This window comes from Ramularia collo-cygni (genome assembly GCF_900074925.1).
Source record: "Ramularia collo-cygni strain URUG2 genome assembly, contig: RCC_scaffold06, whole genome shotgun sequence".
In the NCBI taxonomy this organism is placed as follows: Eukaryota; Fungi; Ascomycota; class Dothideomycetes; order Mycosphaerellales; family Mycosphaerellaceae; genus Ramularia; species Ramularia collo-cygni.
In genome coordinates, this window is record NW_019716260.1 from 208,426 (window position 1) to 225,407 (window position 16,982).

Consider the following 16,982-nt stretch of genomic DNA (forward strand, 5'->3'; position numbering starts at 1 on the left):
ATCCTCAAATTCATCGCTCAGACTTCTCTGCACAATTCCCATCGCCGACCATCGTCAGTCATCGATCCCAGTCAGCGCATACTTCCCAACTCCCTATCAACGCAACCATGTGTGAAAAAACAACCACCATCTACCGATGTGGCCACGACTACTCCAGGAAGAAAGCCTGTCAGAAGCGTAGATGCTCCGGTACCAAACGCTATACAGAACTGCGGAGCAGAATCTGCTATCAGTGTGAGAAGCGAGAAATTGCCGCAAAGGAGGCGCGGCGAAGAGCGTTGCAGAATGCGGAGGAGGTTGGGCATGGTCGGAGAGCTCGACCCAGGAGACGATCGAGTTGGTGGTGTTGAGCACAGGATGTGATTTCGAATGGCAGTATTACTTGAGCGCTGATTGCAACGGTAAATCGAGCTTGATATTTGTGGAGATTTAGTGTATTTTGTATGTGATTCAGATCTGGGCACGTAACAGCAACTGTTTCCAGCAGACAAAGTCACGCTCGTAATATAACACGATGTAAATAAATTACATGCTTTTGAGTGTCTGACCGGCGCTGCCCAAACCACGAGACTGGGAAGTACTCGGAGGATGTCACCCGCACATTTTGTATCGCTGCAATGATCATTCTCCATGAGATCGACTGGTTACACACAACCCAACTCGATGAGCCATGCCTACGTCCAGCGATCTAAATCAGGGTCTTGATGCCAATGATATGGGAGAAGGAAATTTATTGCGCAATCACATTGAATGTATACAATGTGTGTGACTATGAGCTGTTCTACGGCCGCCGTATTGAAACAATTTTCAGGGGTGCTGCGGAAGCATAGAACAACGATGTCTGCTCCCTGATCGATTTCGGCTGGAAGTCAATCTCGTCAAAGGAGAACTTGTTACGTGCTATAAATTTCATGTCAGCAAGGGATAACTGATGTACATGCGACGGTAGTACTCACAACAAGCATATTGGAAAGCCTCAAAAGTCTCCGGATTCCGCACCGCGCCCGAGATCACAACATGCAAACCAGGCCGCATGTCGAAGAGGAATCGTAAAGTCGCAACTAGAGCAGAGATGGCTACTTTATCGTACGTCTGGATCATGTCAGCTAGGAATCGCTACAACAAGGGTATGACTCTTACGATGTCAGCACCAATGACCACATCATAGGGGAATGCCTCGCAATCCTCTTCTACCCATGTCCCTTGCAGAACCATTCCCCATCGAAGCACACTGGAGATCACTTTCTGCTCATCATCAAGGCCGTTAAGGAACAGGTTTTCCCTCAATGCCTCCACGACACCTTCGTCTCCATCTGTAGTCGTGACATGGCTAGCGTTGAGGAATTTTGCCGCAAGAATAGCCAGAAGTCCAGTCCCAGCACCGAGTTCAAGAACACTCTTCCCTTCGATGATACTACGTCCTTCTGGTGTGAGCAGATACGATCCCAAATGCAGCGCCGCCTCCCAGGTTCGAAATCCTGTGGTGAGTGCACCCGAGATGAGATGCCTTCGTTCCAAAATGGTGATGGTGGGCTCTTCACGATAATCTAGATCCGGATCCGGCACAGGCGGGAGACAGGTGAATGTCACATACGACTTTTGTTGCACGGCTGTAGTCTCAGACGGAAGATTGGCAGACATGAGATGGGAAAGATGTGACATGAGATCGTCTGAAATTTCCTACCGGAGTGAATAGAAGTAAGCAGAATAGGACGGAAAGAAGATCAGATGAAAAGACTTGAGAAATGGTCGGCACCTACATCCTCTTCGGGATCTTCGATCGCCTTTTCGATTTTGGAAGCCAGTGGCTTCAGGACGCGCAACTGGTATCGCTCGGGCGGCATCCTAGAGTTCTTCTCGCTATCAAAGAGATGTGTGTATATCCATGCCTGCACGGTTGGATCTCTCAATAGCTGCTTAGGCGGCCAAGCAAGGAAATCTGGTTCGAAGAGCTGAAAGTACTGCCTGCGAAAGAGCAGCAGTTGAGGATCCATCATGTGCTGCAAGATGTAATGATGAAGATGGGTAGTTGAGATGGAAAGAGGATGCTGGAGGAAAGTGAGGTGCCAAGCGACGCCAGCGCTAGTCAGGATTCGCTTGCACAAATGAGAATTGCACCACGACACCTCCGGCAAACTTCGCCAGGCGACGCTCGCAACTTGATATCCTCCATCAACACCGCAATAATGGCCGACGCCCAGGTTACGCTGCGCACGCGCAAGTTCATCCGCAACCCACTGCTGGGACGCAAGCAGATGGTCGTGTGCGTATTTCCCCAGATCAATCCACAGATCCATCGACATCTTGCAAATTCCGCGCGCGCGCAAGGTATCATAAGAACCGCATACTAACATGAATGCCTCCCACAGTGACGTTCTCCACCCATCGCGCCCAAACGTGTCCAAGGATGAGCTCCGCGAGAAGCTGTCGCAGCTCTACAAGACCTCCAAGGACCAGGTCTCCGTCTTCGGTTTCCGCACCCAATTCGGTGGCGGCAAGTCCACCGGCTTCGCCCTCCTCTAYGACTCCGCCGAGGCCATGAAGAAGTTCGAGCCACACTACAGACTCGTGCGGTACGGACAGGCAACCAAGATCGAGAAGGCCAGCAGACAGCAACGTGAGTCCTACCGAGGGTGGCAAAAAATGGGGAGGGCACACATGGATACCACAATCGAGATTCGCTTGGAATCCACACTTTCACATTTCAATGCTGACGGTGCGATTCAACATAGGCAAGCAGAGGAAGAACCGTTCCAAGGAGTTCCGCGGAACGGCCAAGACCAAGGGTGCCAGCAAGGACAAGAAGAAATAAACGGTTCGCGRGGTTGTTGGTGCAATGGGTTCGGTTACGCTTCACTTGCCTGCTGCATACGGTGCAGTGGTCTGTACTTGCATGATCTGGTGTGGGAAAAGCACCGGCTTGGCGTTGATGATGCTGAGATATCACGGGCAATGAGATTCTGTCACCAACTCCTCCTCTCCATTGCCGTGGCTATGTACAACTCCCATCATGATCGAGGTAGCGACATGATGATTAAAGCAAGAATGACAACCCAGATGCTCCGAATGAATGCCACTTGCACCGCCAATCACTTCTTGATACACAAATCCATGAGTGTTGCTTGATCGGGGGCTATGAGCATCTCGAAAGACCAACCCAATGGTCCGGAAGTCGCCGTCTCTCTCACGCCGAGGGCACGCAGCTTTAGAGCAAATCTGCGACATTCAWCTCTAGGTATTTCCCACGACACTGTTGGTTCGAGCATGCGCATGTGACTCCTTGGTTCGCCGGCCCGCCCGCAGCTCAGCGTCATCTTTCCAATGCGACCAGCATTTTTGTGTCCAATGCTCTCGAGCCATTCGATCACCATGTCCTGGTCTCTTGCGCGGACACCGCTGACATGTGCATGCAACGCTCCGAAGAAAATGGCAGTGGTGTCATCTCGAACTGACTTGCAGACCCGGGTAAGTGCTGGCATCAGCGGTCTCATGTCGAGCCCTCCACGGTCAGTAACTACATCTCTGCATAGATTTTCTGGAACCTTGCTTCGTAATGTCAGCACTTTGCTTGTTTGGGCTCGCGGGGACATTCTGTCTTACATGTCGTGCATTTCAAACTTCTTTTGCGCGTACTTCACCTGATTCAATGTCGCTTCCAGACACTCACGGCCCTTTGATTGCCTCGCACGACACGGGCGTCCGGGATGACACYCCCTGTGGCAACGATGCAGGATCAAGCATCCAGAGAGGGAGTAGATGATATTGCGAACTCGGCGGGGAGGTCGGTGAGAAAAGCCTTGGGTCTGGTGTACATGGCATCTTCGAGGTCTGTGGTATGTTTGTTGGCCATAACTGCTAGACTCGACGGTTATGGCAGGGGGTAGAGGTCGCTGTAACGAATAGCAAATGTGAGGCTAGAGGAATCAGATGATGAAGCAAGATGAGCGGAAAGTTTTCATAAAGAATTTCAGAAGAATTGATCACAGTTGGCGAAGGCTTCCTCGTGTCTGTGGTGAGGTATCGCCTGGGGGATTGTGGAAAGATCAATCGATCATCCAAGAAAGGGAAGGAAGAAAGACCGCCGGTTTCCAGACGAACAAGCGATGAGCACGCTCGTAATCATCTGGCTGTGAGCTCAAGACCAACACTCTCTGCGGAGTTACAAATGTGGCTTCGAATGGTGATGGTAGCAATATTTCTTGGTCGGTGTTGCGCTCACCATCATTTTCTCCGACACCTACGGTCAGCCAACTCCAGATTCGATTTGAATGATCGAATGCCATGCGTGTGTCCCGAGCAGGCCTAATGCGCGGGTACCGGAGTCTTGCGAGATGGAGTGAAGGTGCGGCCTTCGGACTCATCCGCTCCAAACTTCATGACACCAGAGCAGTGCCGGATTTTTCCTGCGACTCCCAGTGAGCACTGAACATCAATGTTTCCGGACCCCACTCCTGGGAGTGATTTGCCAAATGATCAGGAAGAAGGCGCATCAAACATGCACACTATGCCTGCTTTGACCGCTTCCTTGTTACGCAGGGGTCTTTCGCTCGACGACGGTATTGTCTCTGTACTGCCAGCCTTCCACACAGCACAGATTCCTCAGATCAAAATGAAGACCTGCAGTATCGGACACTTCCACCTTGTACAGTTTGCGATTCTTCCTGGTTTGGGTGATCAGGAGAGCTGTCTGAGCATAGGCTAGCGAGACGGACAAATGACCTACCTCGCATACTACCTCGTATGATCTCAAGCATGCGGTCACAGGGAGTCAACATCACGGGAATTTACGTGAAAGTCCCAGGAGCAGAAATCGGCAACGTGCCAGCAAACCGCTGAGCTCGGTCACACGGTCAATCTCTTGGTCTCCTCAGCTGTAGCAGATGACATGCAGTGCAGGAACCGTCGACAAGCATCATGTCAAGGAATCCCAACGTGGCGGTGTTGCCATTCGAAACAACCGCAATGGAAGACCAACATGGTCGGCTCCAAGAAATCCGGATATTGAGCATTGAACTTGCGGTCCTTCATCAAGGTTCATTCATATCGCCAACCCTCGACGGCAATGGACAACCCGAATGAATGTGGAAATTATTGCGGAGCAGGTGAGTGATATCCGGACCATAATTGCCGCAAAGGGCTCGAATCGGCATTGTACGATGCAAGCGCTTCGCAAGTCGCGTGAGTCGACCGTCGACAAGTTTGATGAGTGGAGTCAACCAAACACCTGCACTTGTTGGAGTTGCCTTTGTCGGACGATTGGCAAAGGCGATCGTCCAGGAACGCCCGCCCGCACACTCCACACGGATCGACGGTTTCCCCTCCAAGATTCTCACAATCTCTCGTAATAACTTAAGAGGCAAACGTTTTTCGGAAAGCGCCTGAGCCCGTTCTTCACACCTTTGTTTTGATGACAAACTCACGACAACGAAGCGCAGAAGTGCGTACGTGTCGTGAAACGCGCGCAAGGCCCGGCGCCGAGCTTACTCTTACTCGCAAACTTCCCATCGTCTCAGCAATCATCAATCGATCGGGCCAGTGGCCATTCGAGTGGCCATGGTATTTTCGAGAATGTCCGGGGTGGAGCAAGCTGTGACACTCCGAAATTTCACGAAGTGAAGGCGTGTTTGCAAACACCGACTGGCATTCGCTGCGGTACCGCCCCGACAGAGATTTGGACACCCACGCGCCGCATGTGCCATGGAGTGCGGTGATTTCACAGAACGGGCAGGCCACACGTGCTGGTGCATCTGCCAATGAGAAGTACACATGATGGCAGCGTTGCCTATGAACACTCGACACGCCGGTGTTTTCACACCGGCTTTGCTGGCTTCGTGGTGGAGCAATTTTGCGCGTACCCCTCGCTTGCCGCCCATACACAGATCGTGATCGGATGCTGGCTGCGGTCAGACACGTATTCAATCCATGCAACGTTTTGCCAGGTCCGCGTAGGTTACAGCAGATTCCTCATCGGAGCTGGGGATTGTGGGATGATGCTGGCTTGGCCCTGCTCGGAGTTGTTAGGTAACAAGAAGCAGGAGTCGTAAGGCAGGTGAGGGATCCTCGGATGTGAGATCGGCGGCGTGATTGCCATGTCGGATTTCGTGCTTCCATTCCCAGAAAAAAACAACTCCCCACATGGATCAGAAATCTCGCATCTCCATCCTGCTGCTGAGTCGGGGGCAGACCCGCCGAGCAATCGAGCTGGCACAACGTGCTCACCCTACGGCTGCCACCGTACCTGTACAGCAGTGCCGTCGGAGGCCGGTAGGCTCCATGAAAGTGGAATGCTAGGTAGGATGACAGCGAACCAGTGCGCACGATCGCACAACACACGCGCGGACAAACCGCTCGACCACCTAACTTACTGTACCCGTCTCCACTCTGCACCAGGAGCCTTGACCCCTTGTGCCGTTGGTCCCGTCTGCATTGACTGTACGTACCATCGAAGCTTGTGCATTATTCTGCAATGGCTTTGTCTGCTTCGCCGAATCGTGCTGGACTCCTGGAGCTGTGATGCCGCTATCCTCTGCAACCCTTGCGCCATGGCTTCTCACGCTCGAGCCATAACGCTCCACCGTCTCGCCGTCTGGTAGGCATGGCATAGCGCACCTGGACTCGTTCGTGATTCCCTCCCTCTTCAACCCCATCTCCATACCCTTTGCGACCTGCTCTTCTTTGTCTCCGTCTAGACTTACCTGGCTTGATCCACTTTCGACGCCTCGAGACAAGGACAAGGACAATCTAACGGATAAGGACCGACCCTGGCTTATCGTTACGAGCTAGTCCAAACTTCTCTCAAACTACCTACCCTACTTATCGTAGGAGCGCCCTCTTGACGTGCTCCCGGGCCATTACAGTCATACAAGCCGCTTCTTTCCGTTTCGTAAGTACGAGCAAAACAAGAGGAACTCCCCGCCGCAGAATGCACTCAGCCGCTGACACTCTCCCCTCAGACTGCTACATTCGTTTCCCGCGTGCAACCTAGCATCGGCCTTATCTCAGCTTCGACTCAGAATACCTATACTTCAAGCTGCTATTGCTTGCCGGTATCCGACTCTTGCAATCATCACCACCACCACCTTTCCTCCCCCGCCGACGACGAACAGCGAAGCGGCAAGCTATCCTCACGCCTTGGTCGAATGCTAGGAAACACATCTCCGGCGAGATCGATCTCCTGTCCACCCACACCATCAGTCGGCCCGCACAATGAACCAACGTCACCATGTACGCACAGGCTCGCAAGGCCGAAAGCTACTTCCACCTCATGCGAAGCCTCAAAAGCCGGCWTCAGTGAGAAGAGGTGCAAGTTATAACAACTCCACCACACACGCACACACTTCGAATCATAGCCAGCACCACAACTCCATCTCGTCGAAAGGCACAGGCAGAAAGGCGGAGGAGAGCTTAGATCAGGACGAGGACGAAGAATTCGGCATGGCGAGCTTTCTGCAATTTTGGTGAGCATTGATCGTCAAGGATATGATGGACAACTTTGGCTGACTGGTCAGTGCGACTTGTGAAAAGCAGATTGTAACTCCGGGAAGCAGCATATTGTATTGCAGTGAAGCGTATGTCTAGTGCTCATGGGAATGTGCTTGGCAGGGCCGGTGTGCTAACGAGTGGTTCAGATGTCGTAAGAGAGACGTATCACGGCCACCGTCGATACTCTCAATACACGCAAGCTCATCGTCACCAATGTTCTCGTCGGTCTCCTATTTCGACCACTCGCAGCCGAACATTATGCCACAACGTTCACCAACCGTACTTCGACCAACCTCATTGACACTATCAGACCTCTCAATGTCAGACTTCGGCTCATCACCCGGCGGTGGTGAATACAGGGACCGGGCCAATCGCAGAGACAGCGATCGTAACTCGAACGCTACGGATACCAGCAACACCAGCAACACACCCTCCCTTGTCCACTCACCAAGTTCATCATATGGGACTGTGGCTTCGAATCACTCCTACCGCCCCTTGGCACCACGACACAACCCATTCACCACCACAAATTACCGCAAGTCACTGGAGCTGGTCGCATTTGACGGCGCACCCCCGAGTCCCACTCAGATGCTCAAAGATAGTAGCATGAAGAGCTCCGCAAGCACCATGACTTCTTTCCGAGTGGCTGAAGCGAGCGACTTGTCGTATGAGAATCGCCGGAAGAGCTCATCGAACAAGTACGATCAAATTGTGGATAATGGGCTGAAGGAACAACGCTTCAGTCATGATGCCGTCAGAACTTCGTCAAAGACCCGCTAATGTCCTAATATGGGTCATACATTGTGACACTGCAATTACAGTTCTACCTTACTTGCATCGCACACTGGTCATCAACTCACCTCGGGTGCTTATCGGAATGGGAATAAAAGTTATTGATGTTGTACATTGGATGGAGTTTCGGAACATGTGGCGGAAGACTAGTACGCCCCTGCATTGGTCGGGAAAGGCGTCTCTCATACGATGTAAACCATCTTGAAAAAAGTTAGACTTGTGTCTTGGGCTTAATGCCATATAATCTCCTTTCGGAGTGAATGAATAAATCAAACAAAGCCAGATGCCCTCACTTTGATGTTGACTTCCTCCTCTCTGTAACCACTTCTGGATGGCACGCAACACCCCCTTTGACCTACAGAGCATGGTAACAGCTACGAGATGTCTTTGCGATTCAGAGAGGCAATCCAGCGTGGCAAGATGCCGTGTTATACATCTCTAGAACTCTCGCCAATCGGCTGTACATCCGTTCTCACGTTTGACTTTTTGCTGTCAGACTCGCGTGCATGAACTGGAGAAGTATCCACAAGCAATTCTTCGTCGCCCAGGATCTCCACCTCATCAACGTCCGCGTTGTCGAGTAAGACGGCTTCCCTCTTCCGATCGACCGTCCTTCTCCAAGGTTTGTATGCGAGGACTGACAAGATCCCAAAGACAAGGAATGAACCTACGATACATCCTCCAATAACATCGTAGTGGTCACCTACAACATCCACGCCGTCCCAAAATGGTCCCTCAAAGTCAGGTCGAACGTTGTGGATCATGGTGAGGAGCTGTATGACCCCGATGACCAGTGCGACGATGACGGTGATTGCAGTCAGCACGATTTGATAGTATAGCACCGCAATGGTATCTTTCGCGAGGCGTGCCGATGTGTATAAACTCATCATCGCAGCGCCATCAAATGTGTCTAGTAAACACATCCCCGCCGTGAAGAGTACRGGGAAGATTAAGATGAGCCAGATGGATGTTCCTGCTGCGGCTTGGATGGAGGAGATTCCGAGCAAGGCGATCTCGGACGAAGTATCGAATCCCAAACCGAATAGTACGCCCAACGGATACATCTTCCAAGGGCGATCGACCAGCTTGAAGGTTCTCTTCAGCAACATGGTCATGCAGCCGCCGCCCTCGAAAGAGAATTCCAGAGACTCCTGGCCTATGGGCGCGGCGATGGCTTTCTGAAGCTGTTGATAGAGCTTGTAGAGGATCCAGCCATTCATGACTCCCAGCAAGATGAGGAAAGCCGCGGACACCGAAGATCCAATGATACCACCAACCTTGCCGAAAGAACCGAAACGATCCTCAATCGCAGCGGAACTGGCAGCTACTATTATAGAGGTCACAACGACGATTGTGGAATGGCCCAGAGAGAAGAATGTACCGACGGTGACGGGGCGTTGGCCAGAGGCGACCAGACGCCGGGTCATGAGGTCGATGGCGGAAATGTGATCCGCATCCAGGGCGTGTCGAAGTCCGAGGGTGTACGAGAGCACGGCGGTGGAAATGAGGGCCGTGTGAAAGTGTAGGACTATGCCTACTGCTATCCAGACTATGATTTGAACGACGATCAGGAGAAGGACTATGGCTATTGCTGGACCGGGTAGGCGTCTTATCCATGGAATTTGTTCCTGAAAGTGGCCTGCTTTTTGTTTCATTTTCGCCAGCATCGGGCGACGCTCCATGTCAGGATCCATGATCAACGGGTTGGAGTGTAGAGTTCCATAAAAGATGAAATGACTTTGCGTTTGGTATTTCTTGCTCGTGATAGCAGTGTTTTTCTTTTGGCGCGTAAGGTACCTTATAGTGGGGTATTGCGGGGCAGGCGATAGTCGCTGTCACGCAAGTCGGCAAGAAGATAWCAAAACCCACCGGCCACCAAGGTGATTTTTCTTGCTTCGGCGGTAAGGAAATGACAGCAAGAAGCGCTTCGCGTGATGATCATGCAACATCTAAGATGGACTCCTTCAGTTGATGCAAGGTGCCACACTTGTCACTTTATTTTCCCTCCGTGCTTCAATCCTCCAATCCAACACTGAAGTTGGTCACATTCACGCGTATTTCGCAACACACAAGCTCGCATTGGTGCCCCCAAACCCGAAGCTGTTGGTCAAAGCAGCGTTGACGGTGTGTTCCTGAGCTACTCGGGGAACGTAGTTGCAATTGAAATCCTCAGGTGGGTCGCCTGGATGTTCGAGGTTCAAAGTCGGTGGCAAGACGTTCTGCAAAAGGTCAGCGAGTGTTAGGATCGACCGCTGATCTCACTTCACATACATGATGGACTGCGAGAATGGTGAAGATGGCTTCTACAGCACCCGCAGCACCAAGCAGGTGCCCTACGGCACCCTTTGTACTGCTCACGTTGATCTCGGATGCTTTGGTCTTGCCTCCTTCTCCGAGCAAGAGACTTTTGATCGCATTATTCTCCGCGGCATCGCCGAGACGAGTAGAGGTGGCATGAGCGTTGATGTAGTCGATTTCACCCGGCTCAAGTCGAGCATGTCTCAAGGCTTGTCTCATTGCCAGGTATGCGCCGCCGCCATCCTCCCTGGGAGCTGTCATATGATGTGCATCTGAAGACAGGCCGTAGCCTCTGATCTCAGCGTAAATCTTCGCACCACGAGCTTTAGCATGCTCGAGTTCCTGTAGCATCTGTGAGCACGCCGTTTGCATTCTTACGAGACAATTCCTACCTCAAGAACCACCACACCAGCACCTTCGCCAATCACGAAGCCGGCACGGTCTCGATCAAAAGGTCTTGACGATGCATTTGGATTGTCGTTCCAGTCCGTGGCGAGGCTGCGAGCTCTTGCGAAGCCAGCAATGGCGAGTGGATGAATGCATGATTCCGCTCCGCCCGCCACCATGACATCCGCATCACCAAACGCTATCAGACGAGAGGCATCTCCAACAGCGTGGAGGCCAGTTGTACATGCTGTAGTGGCAGCGTGATTTGGCCCTTTGAAGCCATATCGAATAGAGATGTGGCCAGCAGCAAGATTGATGAGCAATCTAGGTACGAAAAGCGGCGAGACCTTACGGTAGCCATGCTCGTGGAACGCGACTGAAGTTCGATAGGCCTCGTCAAGATTGCCAATTCCAGATCCGATCGTGACTCCCGTAGCCTCCAAATCTGACTCCTCTGTGGGATGCCAGCCGGCGTCTTCCAAAGCTTCATGCGCGGAAGCGATGGCATACTGAGCAAAAAGTGCCATTTGACGCTCGTCGCTCGCTGGCAACCAGTCTTTTGCTTGCCATTTGCCCTGTTCGCGGCTTCCAAGCGGTATCAGCCCTGCGACGCGACTTGGAAGCGTGTCAAAAGAAGGCCCTTTGGATGAAGTCGAGACGATTCCGCTGCCGGAATCCAATAGGCGACGCCATGTCTGCTTGATTCCGGCAGCCAGTGGTGTTACCGCTCCCAAGCCAGTAACGACGACTCTTCGCATCTCATGTTCGATGTGATGGTGATTGTGGGAAAGGAATGTCTGGCTATCCCGTTCCGACGTGGGCCGTGCGTAATGCTGGAGACTAGGGTTAGGGTTGGGGTAGCGAGGACGACGTCAGTCTTCAAGCAATGMCGCTACAGATAACTTGTATAGTAGACCGCTGATAGGGGGGTGGATGGTAGATGTTGAAGTAAGGCTACGAAGCAACCCGAGTTCGACAGTCGTGATACTCAGTGGGAATGGAGCGAGTGTGCAGTGTATCGTCGAGACATAAACCGCCCTTCAGCTCGGGTGCTTCCACTCCACGTCCACAATGAACAGAAGCTTCCGAGAATAGATGAATAGATCGGAAGTTGGAAAGACCTCAAAAGCTTCCTCTCGAGCTCAATGTACTCCCCGGCATGCTCAGACGACGAAGGAAATCAACACATGTATCGTCTTGACTGTTCACTCTCTGCCTCACGCACATGTATGTGATTGCTAGTGCGATATTTTAGAGTCCGAGCTAAACTTAGCCCCGAACCCTCGTCGCGTCTCGGTGTCTCGTCGCTCGCGTGTGCGACCTCATCATTTATTGCACCTCGCAACTTCGAGGACTTTCGACCAGCAACTGCACAAAGAGTGTCGCCCTTTCAGCATGCGACATCAGTACAATCCTACYCGCTGACCAAACAGAAAGAGCCTGCAATGCCTCGCGCGACCAGAAACAGAGTCGCAGATGCGCCACCAGTCGTGGAACCACCGGAGGAGATGGAGGTTGACGACGAGGAAGATWCTTCAGAACGCAGACAGCCGCTGCAGTTCGACGAGCCGCTGAATTGGCGCGCAGGGAAACCCATCGCCGTGGCAGAGCTGTTGCGACGTCTAAAGTTGTTGGCAGCGGAGTTGAAGCAGCTGCAGCAGGAAGATGTGGACAAAAAGTCGATTGTGCCCAAGGCGCAGGAACTCGCCAGCTCACAGCTACTTGGACACAAGGACGCTGGAGTCCGATCATACGCGCTGCTATGTATCGTGGACATATTCCGGCTGACTGCGCCCGACGCGCCTTACAAGATAAATCAGCTCAAGGACATCTTCACACTCATCATCTCGACCATTATGCCTGCGCTGGCTGATCCCCACGATCCATACAGCCAGCAACATCAGGATATCATCCACTCTTTATCAGACGTGAAGAGTATTATTCTGGTGTCAGAGCTCCCAGGAGCTGATGCGCTTGTTCTCAACCTCTTCACCAACTGCTTTGATGTCATGTCGGGCAACACTCGAGGTAGCGGAAGAGATCCCCTGTCAAAGAGCGTTGAGTTCAACATGACTGGCATGCTCACCGCCTATCTTGACGAGGCCCAAACACTTCCCTCCGGCGTGATAGACATTCTTCTAGCTCAATTTCTTCGAGCTGATCCCACCCTGTCAGCTGGTCATCGCAAAGGCGATGCCAATCTTTTGAACACCGTGCACGAAGTCTCGCCTGCATACAACATGGCCCGATCAGTCTGTAACAGTGTGACTGAGAAGATGGCTCGTCATGTGGGTCAGTATTTCAACTCYGTTTTGATCGATGCTAGCCAGTCAATGGGAGGAGCAAAAGCCGCGAAAACCAAGGGCAAGAAACGAACGTACGACGATAGCGACGACGACTCGGACTCTGGTCTGTTAACACCACCTTCGGAGGAGGACCTGCAAGAAGTTGCCAAAGCACATCGACTATTGCGTGAGCTTTGGCGGTCTTGCCCGGACATCATTCGAAATGTCGTCCCTCAGATCGAAGCCGAGATTGCGACCGAGAACTTGTCGCTGAGAGTAATCGCTGTGCAGACGCTTGGTGACATGATCGCTGGAATTGGCGCCGCGGGTCCGCCGCCACCGCCAGCGCTGGATCCTGCTGCGTACCCTTCACAGAGCTTGGAAGTCAGTCCTCCCGCACCCCAGAATGTTTTGCTCACACCCGCAGCTCCGCTGGCATTCTCCACCGCATATCCCACAGCATATCAGTCATTCTTCGACAGATATCGAGACAAGGCGGCCTTGGTCAGGGCTGCATGGGTAACAGAGGTTGGGAGAATAGTCTCCACATCTGGTGGCGGCAAGGGACTTGACTCAGAGCAGGAGCCAAAGCTCATCAGATGCTTGGCAGACATGCTAATGGACAACGATGAGAAGGTGCGTCTGGCGGCTGTTCAAGCAGTGAGCCAATTCGACTTTCAAGCGGTGCTGCAAAAGCTCGGAACGCTGGGAGGCGTCACGACTCCGACTTCAGTTCTTTGCAACCTTGCGGATCGCATCAAGGACACTAAGCCTGTTGTTCGAGTTGCTGCTATAGAACTGCTTGGGAAACTTTGGGGAGTCGCAGCTGGTGCCATCGCCGAAGACGGCGAACGAGTTCGTGAACTGCTGGGCGCCATACCTTCCAGGATATTTGAGGCGATGTATGTCAACGACAAGAGCCTGAATGCGCTCGTTTCTCGCGTCATGTTTGACTCACTCATCCCAACCAACTACCCCCCGATCAAGTCCAAGCCCGGAGACTCTCAACGGATACCCGACAGCCAAAATGCTGGCGACCGCCCGCCGGACCGCGATAGAATCCGTACCGAGCGTATACTGGTTCTTGTGCGAGATCTTGAAGAGAAAGCCAAGACTGTCTTCTTCTCTTTGCAACACCAACAGGCAGCGAAGGCAAAGTACTTTGAATCGATTCTGGATGCTAGTGAGAAATTGAGCAATGAGAATGATAAGGAGAGTCACACAGAATCCAAGAAGAAGATCGATGCACTCATAAACGCCATTGCCGCAACGTTCCCAGACGCACTCGTGGCCGCGGGTCATCTCGCAAAGTTCTTCAAGTCTAACGACAGGCGAAACTTTGCACTCTCACGATTTTGTATATCACCGGAAAGCGAGTACCAAAAGGTCAACAACGCAATGAAGGAGCTCCTGAAACGGTTGGAAGATTCACCCAGCAACATTGCAGGTGTTTACGACACAGTCAAGGCCTTCGTGCGTTCTGCCGCGATCCTGGTCTACAACAGAAGTCACGTTCCGGCCATTATGGAGTATTCACGAACGGACGAGAAAGGACTTGGTTCTGCGGCTCACGAAGTCCTGAAGGAAATCTCTGCAAAAGCGCCTCGGGTCTTCAAGGTCCATATCAAGGAGCTTTGCGAAAGCTTGAAGAGGCAAGCACCATCCGCTGCTACGCCAAACGAGGCAACTGCTGTTGAGTCACTGAAGGCATGTGCTGGGTTTGCTCGGCATTTCCCGGACGACATGGGCCAAAATCGGGACTTCTACAAGGCCATGACGAAGTATGCATTGTTCGGCACGCCGCCCACGGCAGCAAAGCACGCAGTGAGCGTCATCGTGGCTTCTGCGGAAAAGAAGGAGATGTACATCAAAGACATCCTCAAGTCATGTCTCAAGGATTGCAAGCTTGGCTCAGACAGCTTCCTTTCCCGCCTTGCAGCATTAAGCCAGCTAAGACTCCTGGCGAGCGAAGAGATTGAAGATGAAGATGATGCCATTACTGAGGTCATGACGGGAGTACTCGCTGATGAGCGCACCGCATCAGATGCTGCTGACCCAGACTGGACCGACGAGCCCGACGATGATCTCACAGCCAAGCTTTGGGCGCTCAAAGGCATTGCTAACAAGCTTCGAGGCTATGTCTCCGTTCACGATAGCGAAGAGCCTACAGAGGAACTACGATTCCTCTCGGAGCCCATATTCCGGCTCCTCAACACGCTGATCGAGCGTGAAGGTGCCTTGTCTTCGACCGAGGAGTTGACTCCCAAACATCACAGGTCGCAGCTTCGTCTCGCTGCTGCGAAACATCTTCTTAAGCTCTGCTGTAGCAAGGCGCTCGACAAGATCTTCTCGCCGAGAGACTTCAATCGTTTGACCAGGATTGTACAAGACGCACTACCTGAAGTACGTGCTGGCTTCAATGGTGCTTTGAAGAAGTACAATGGGCAAAATTTGCTGCCTCGCAGGTTCTACAGCTTCATGTTTCTTTATGCATTTGAACCGAAGAAAAGCACCAAAGAAGCTACGGTGACTTTCCTCAAAGCGAGAGCATCAAGTTTCGCCAAGAGTGGTGACCAGTTTCTGGAAGGTGTATTCTCCCAATTCCTCAGTCTACTCGCCCACCATCAGGACTTCTCCACTGCGCCTGAGGATTTGACAGACTTTGTGGACTACATCATCTTTTACTTGAAGATTGTGGCCACCGAAGCGAATCTGCCTGTCATTTACAGCATCGCGCAGAGGATGAAGACCGTTCAGGACGGCATTGATCCTGATAAAAGCGAGAATCTCTACGTACTCTCCGATCTGGCAGAAGCCATCATTCGCATCTTTCAAGAACAGCGCGGATGGTCTTTACAGATCTTCTCTGGCAAGACTCATCTGCCGCAAGGTATCTTCGCCCGCATGCCCAACCACGCAATAGCACAGGAAATCGCAGAGAAGAGATTCGTGCCAGAGGAGCTTGCCGATGAGCTTGAAGACTTAGTCAAGGATCGCATGAAAACCAAGGCCAAGAAGCGCAAAGCAGAGAAGATTGACGGTGCCTCAACTCGCACTGTCAAGAAGGCGCGAACTTCTACCGCGAAGGCTACCAGCAAGGCGACCAAGGCACCAAAGGCACCCAAAGCTGCGAAACCAGCAAAGACTCCAAAGAAGCGCAAGTCAGATGCGGTACCGTCTTCAGATCGCAGGAAGAGCGCTCGAGCGTCGAATGCACATAACTATGCCGAAGCGGACAGTGATGAGGAGGAGGAAGAAGAAAAGGAAGTAGAGGACGAGGAGGCTGCCAATGATTCGGACGCAGGCGAGGAAGGCGAAGGTGACCAGGGGGCAAACAAGGAGAACGTGTCGTCCTCTACACCGCCGACAAGCGACCCAACACCGGCGCCTGCATCAGCTGTTACCCGGAAGGAGAGGCAGGCGGCCGAAAAGAATGCCACACGTAAGGAGAAGCAGGCAACGGAAAAGAACCCCCCACGAAAGAAGGCGACGAAGACGAAGCAACAGCAGCAGCCTGCAGCTCGTCCTAGTCGTTCGACAAGGARCACGAAGAAACCCGATGACAAGGTGTACGATATGCCTGGTGATGATAGCGATAGCGAGCTATCGGATGCGATGGAGGTTTGAGGGGAGGGGTTTTCACATTAAAGTATCCGCCATGTGCGTTCCATTCTGATATCTGCTGCATGCATATTTGCCAATAAGCGAGCCATCGTGCATGACCGAGAGCGAGCGAGA

The 16,982-nt window shown here is 52.4% G+C and overlaps 6 protein-coding genes; 3 read left to right on the forward strand and 3 right to left on the reverse strand.

Moving 5' to 3' along the window:
- Positions 1–781: 781 nt before the first annotated feature.
- Positions 782–1,997, reverse strand: RCC_04439 (uncharacterized protein; the record flags this gene model as incomplete). XM_023769717.1 has 4 exons in its annotated part: positions 782–900; positions 957–1,092; positions 1,141–1,680; positions 1,761–1,997. 4 exons carry the CDS (start codon positions 1,995–1,997, stop codon positions 782–784), a joined length of 1,032 nt encoding a protein of 343 aa, XP_023625485.1.
- A 189-nt stretch (positions 1,998–2,186) lies between these two features.
- On the forward strand, positions 2,187–2,812 carry RCC_04440 (37S ribosomal protein S24; the record flags this gene model as incomplete). XM_023769718.1 has 3 exons in its annotated part: positions 2,187–2,263; positions 2,370–2,617; positions 2,733–2,812. The coding sequence occupies 3 exons, from the start codon at positions 2,187–2,189 to the stop codon at positions 2,810–2,812; spliced, it is 405 nt and encodes a 134-aa protein (XP_023625486.1).
- A 4,988-nt stretch (positions 2,813–7,800) lies between these two features.
- RCC_04441 (uncharacterized protein) lies at positions 7,801–8,262 on the forward strand (the record flags this gene model as incomplete). Its single annotated transcript, XM_023769719.1, has 1 exon — positions 7,801–8,262. The coding sequence occupies one exon, from the start codon at positions 7,801–7,803 to the stop codon at positions 8,260–8,262; it is 462 nt and encodes a 153-aa protein (XP_023625487.1).
- Positions 8,263–8,702: 440 nt separating this feature from the next.
- RCC_04442 (related to high-affinity nickel transport protein) lies at positions 8,703–9,968 on the reverse strand (the record flags this gene model as incomplete). Its single annotated transcript, XM_023769720.1, has 1 exon — positions 8,703–9,968. The coding sequence occupies one exon, from the start codon at positions 9,966–9,968 to the stop codon at positions 8,703–8,705; it is 1,266 nt and encodes a 421-aa protein (XP_023625488.1).
- A 354-nt stretch (positions 9,969–10,322) lies between these two features.
- On the reverse strand, positions 10,323–11,717 carry RCC_04443 (probable 3-oxoacyl-[acyl-carrier-protein] synthase, mitochondrial precursor; the record flags this gene model as incomplete). XM_023769721.1 has 3 exons in its annotated part: positions 10,323–10,493; positions 10,546–10,914; positions 10,965–11,717. The coding sequence occupies 3 exons, from the start codon at positions 11,715–11,717 to the stop codon at positions 10,323–10,325; spliced, it is 1,293 nt and encodes a 430-aa protein (XP_023625489.1).
- Positions 11,718–12,404: 687 nt separating this feature from the next.
- RCC_04444 (related to sister chromatid cohesion and DNA repair protein (BimD)) lies at positions 12,405–16,871 on the forward strand (the record flags this gene model as incomplete). The annotated part of the gene is made up of 1 exon (XM_023769722.1): positions 12,405–16,871. The coding sequence occupies one exon, from the start codon at positions 12,405–12,407 to the stop codon at positions 16,869–16,871; it is 4,467 nt and encodes a 1,488-aa protein (XP_023625490.1).
- Positions 16,872–16,982: the final 111 nt, after the last annotated feature.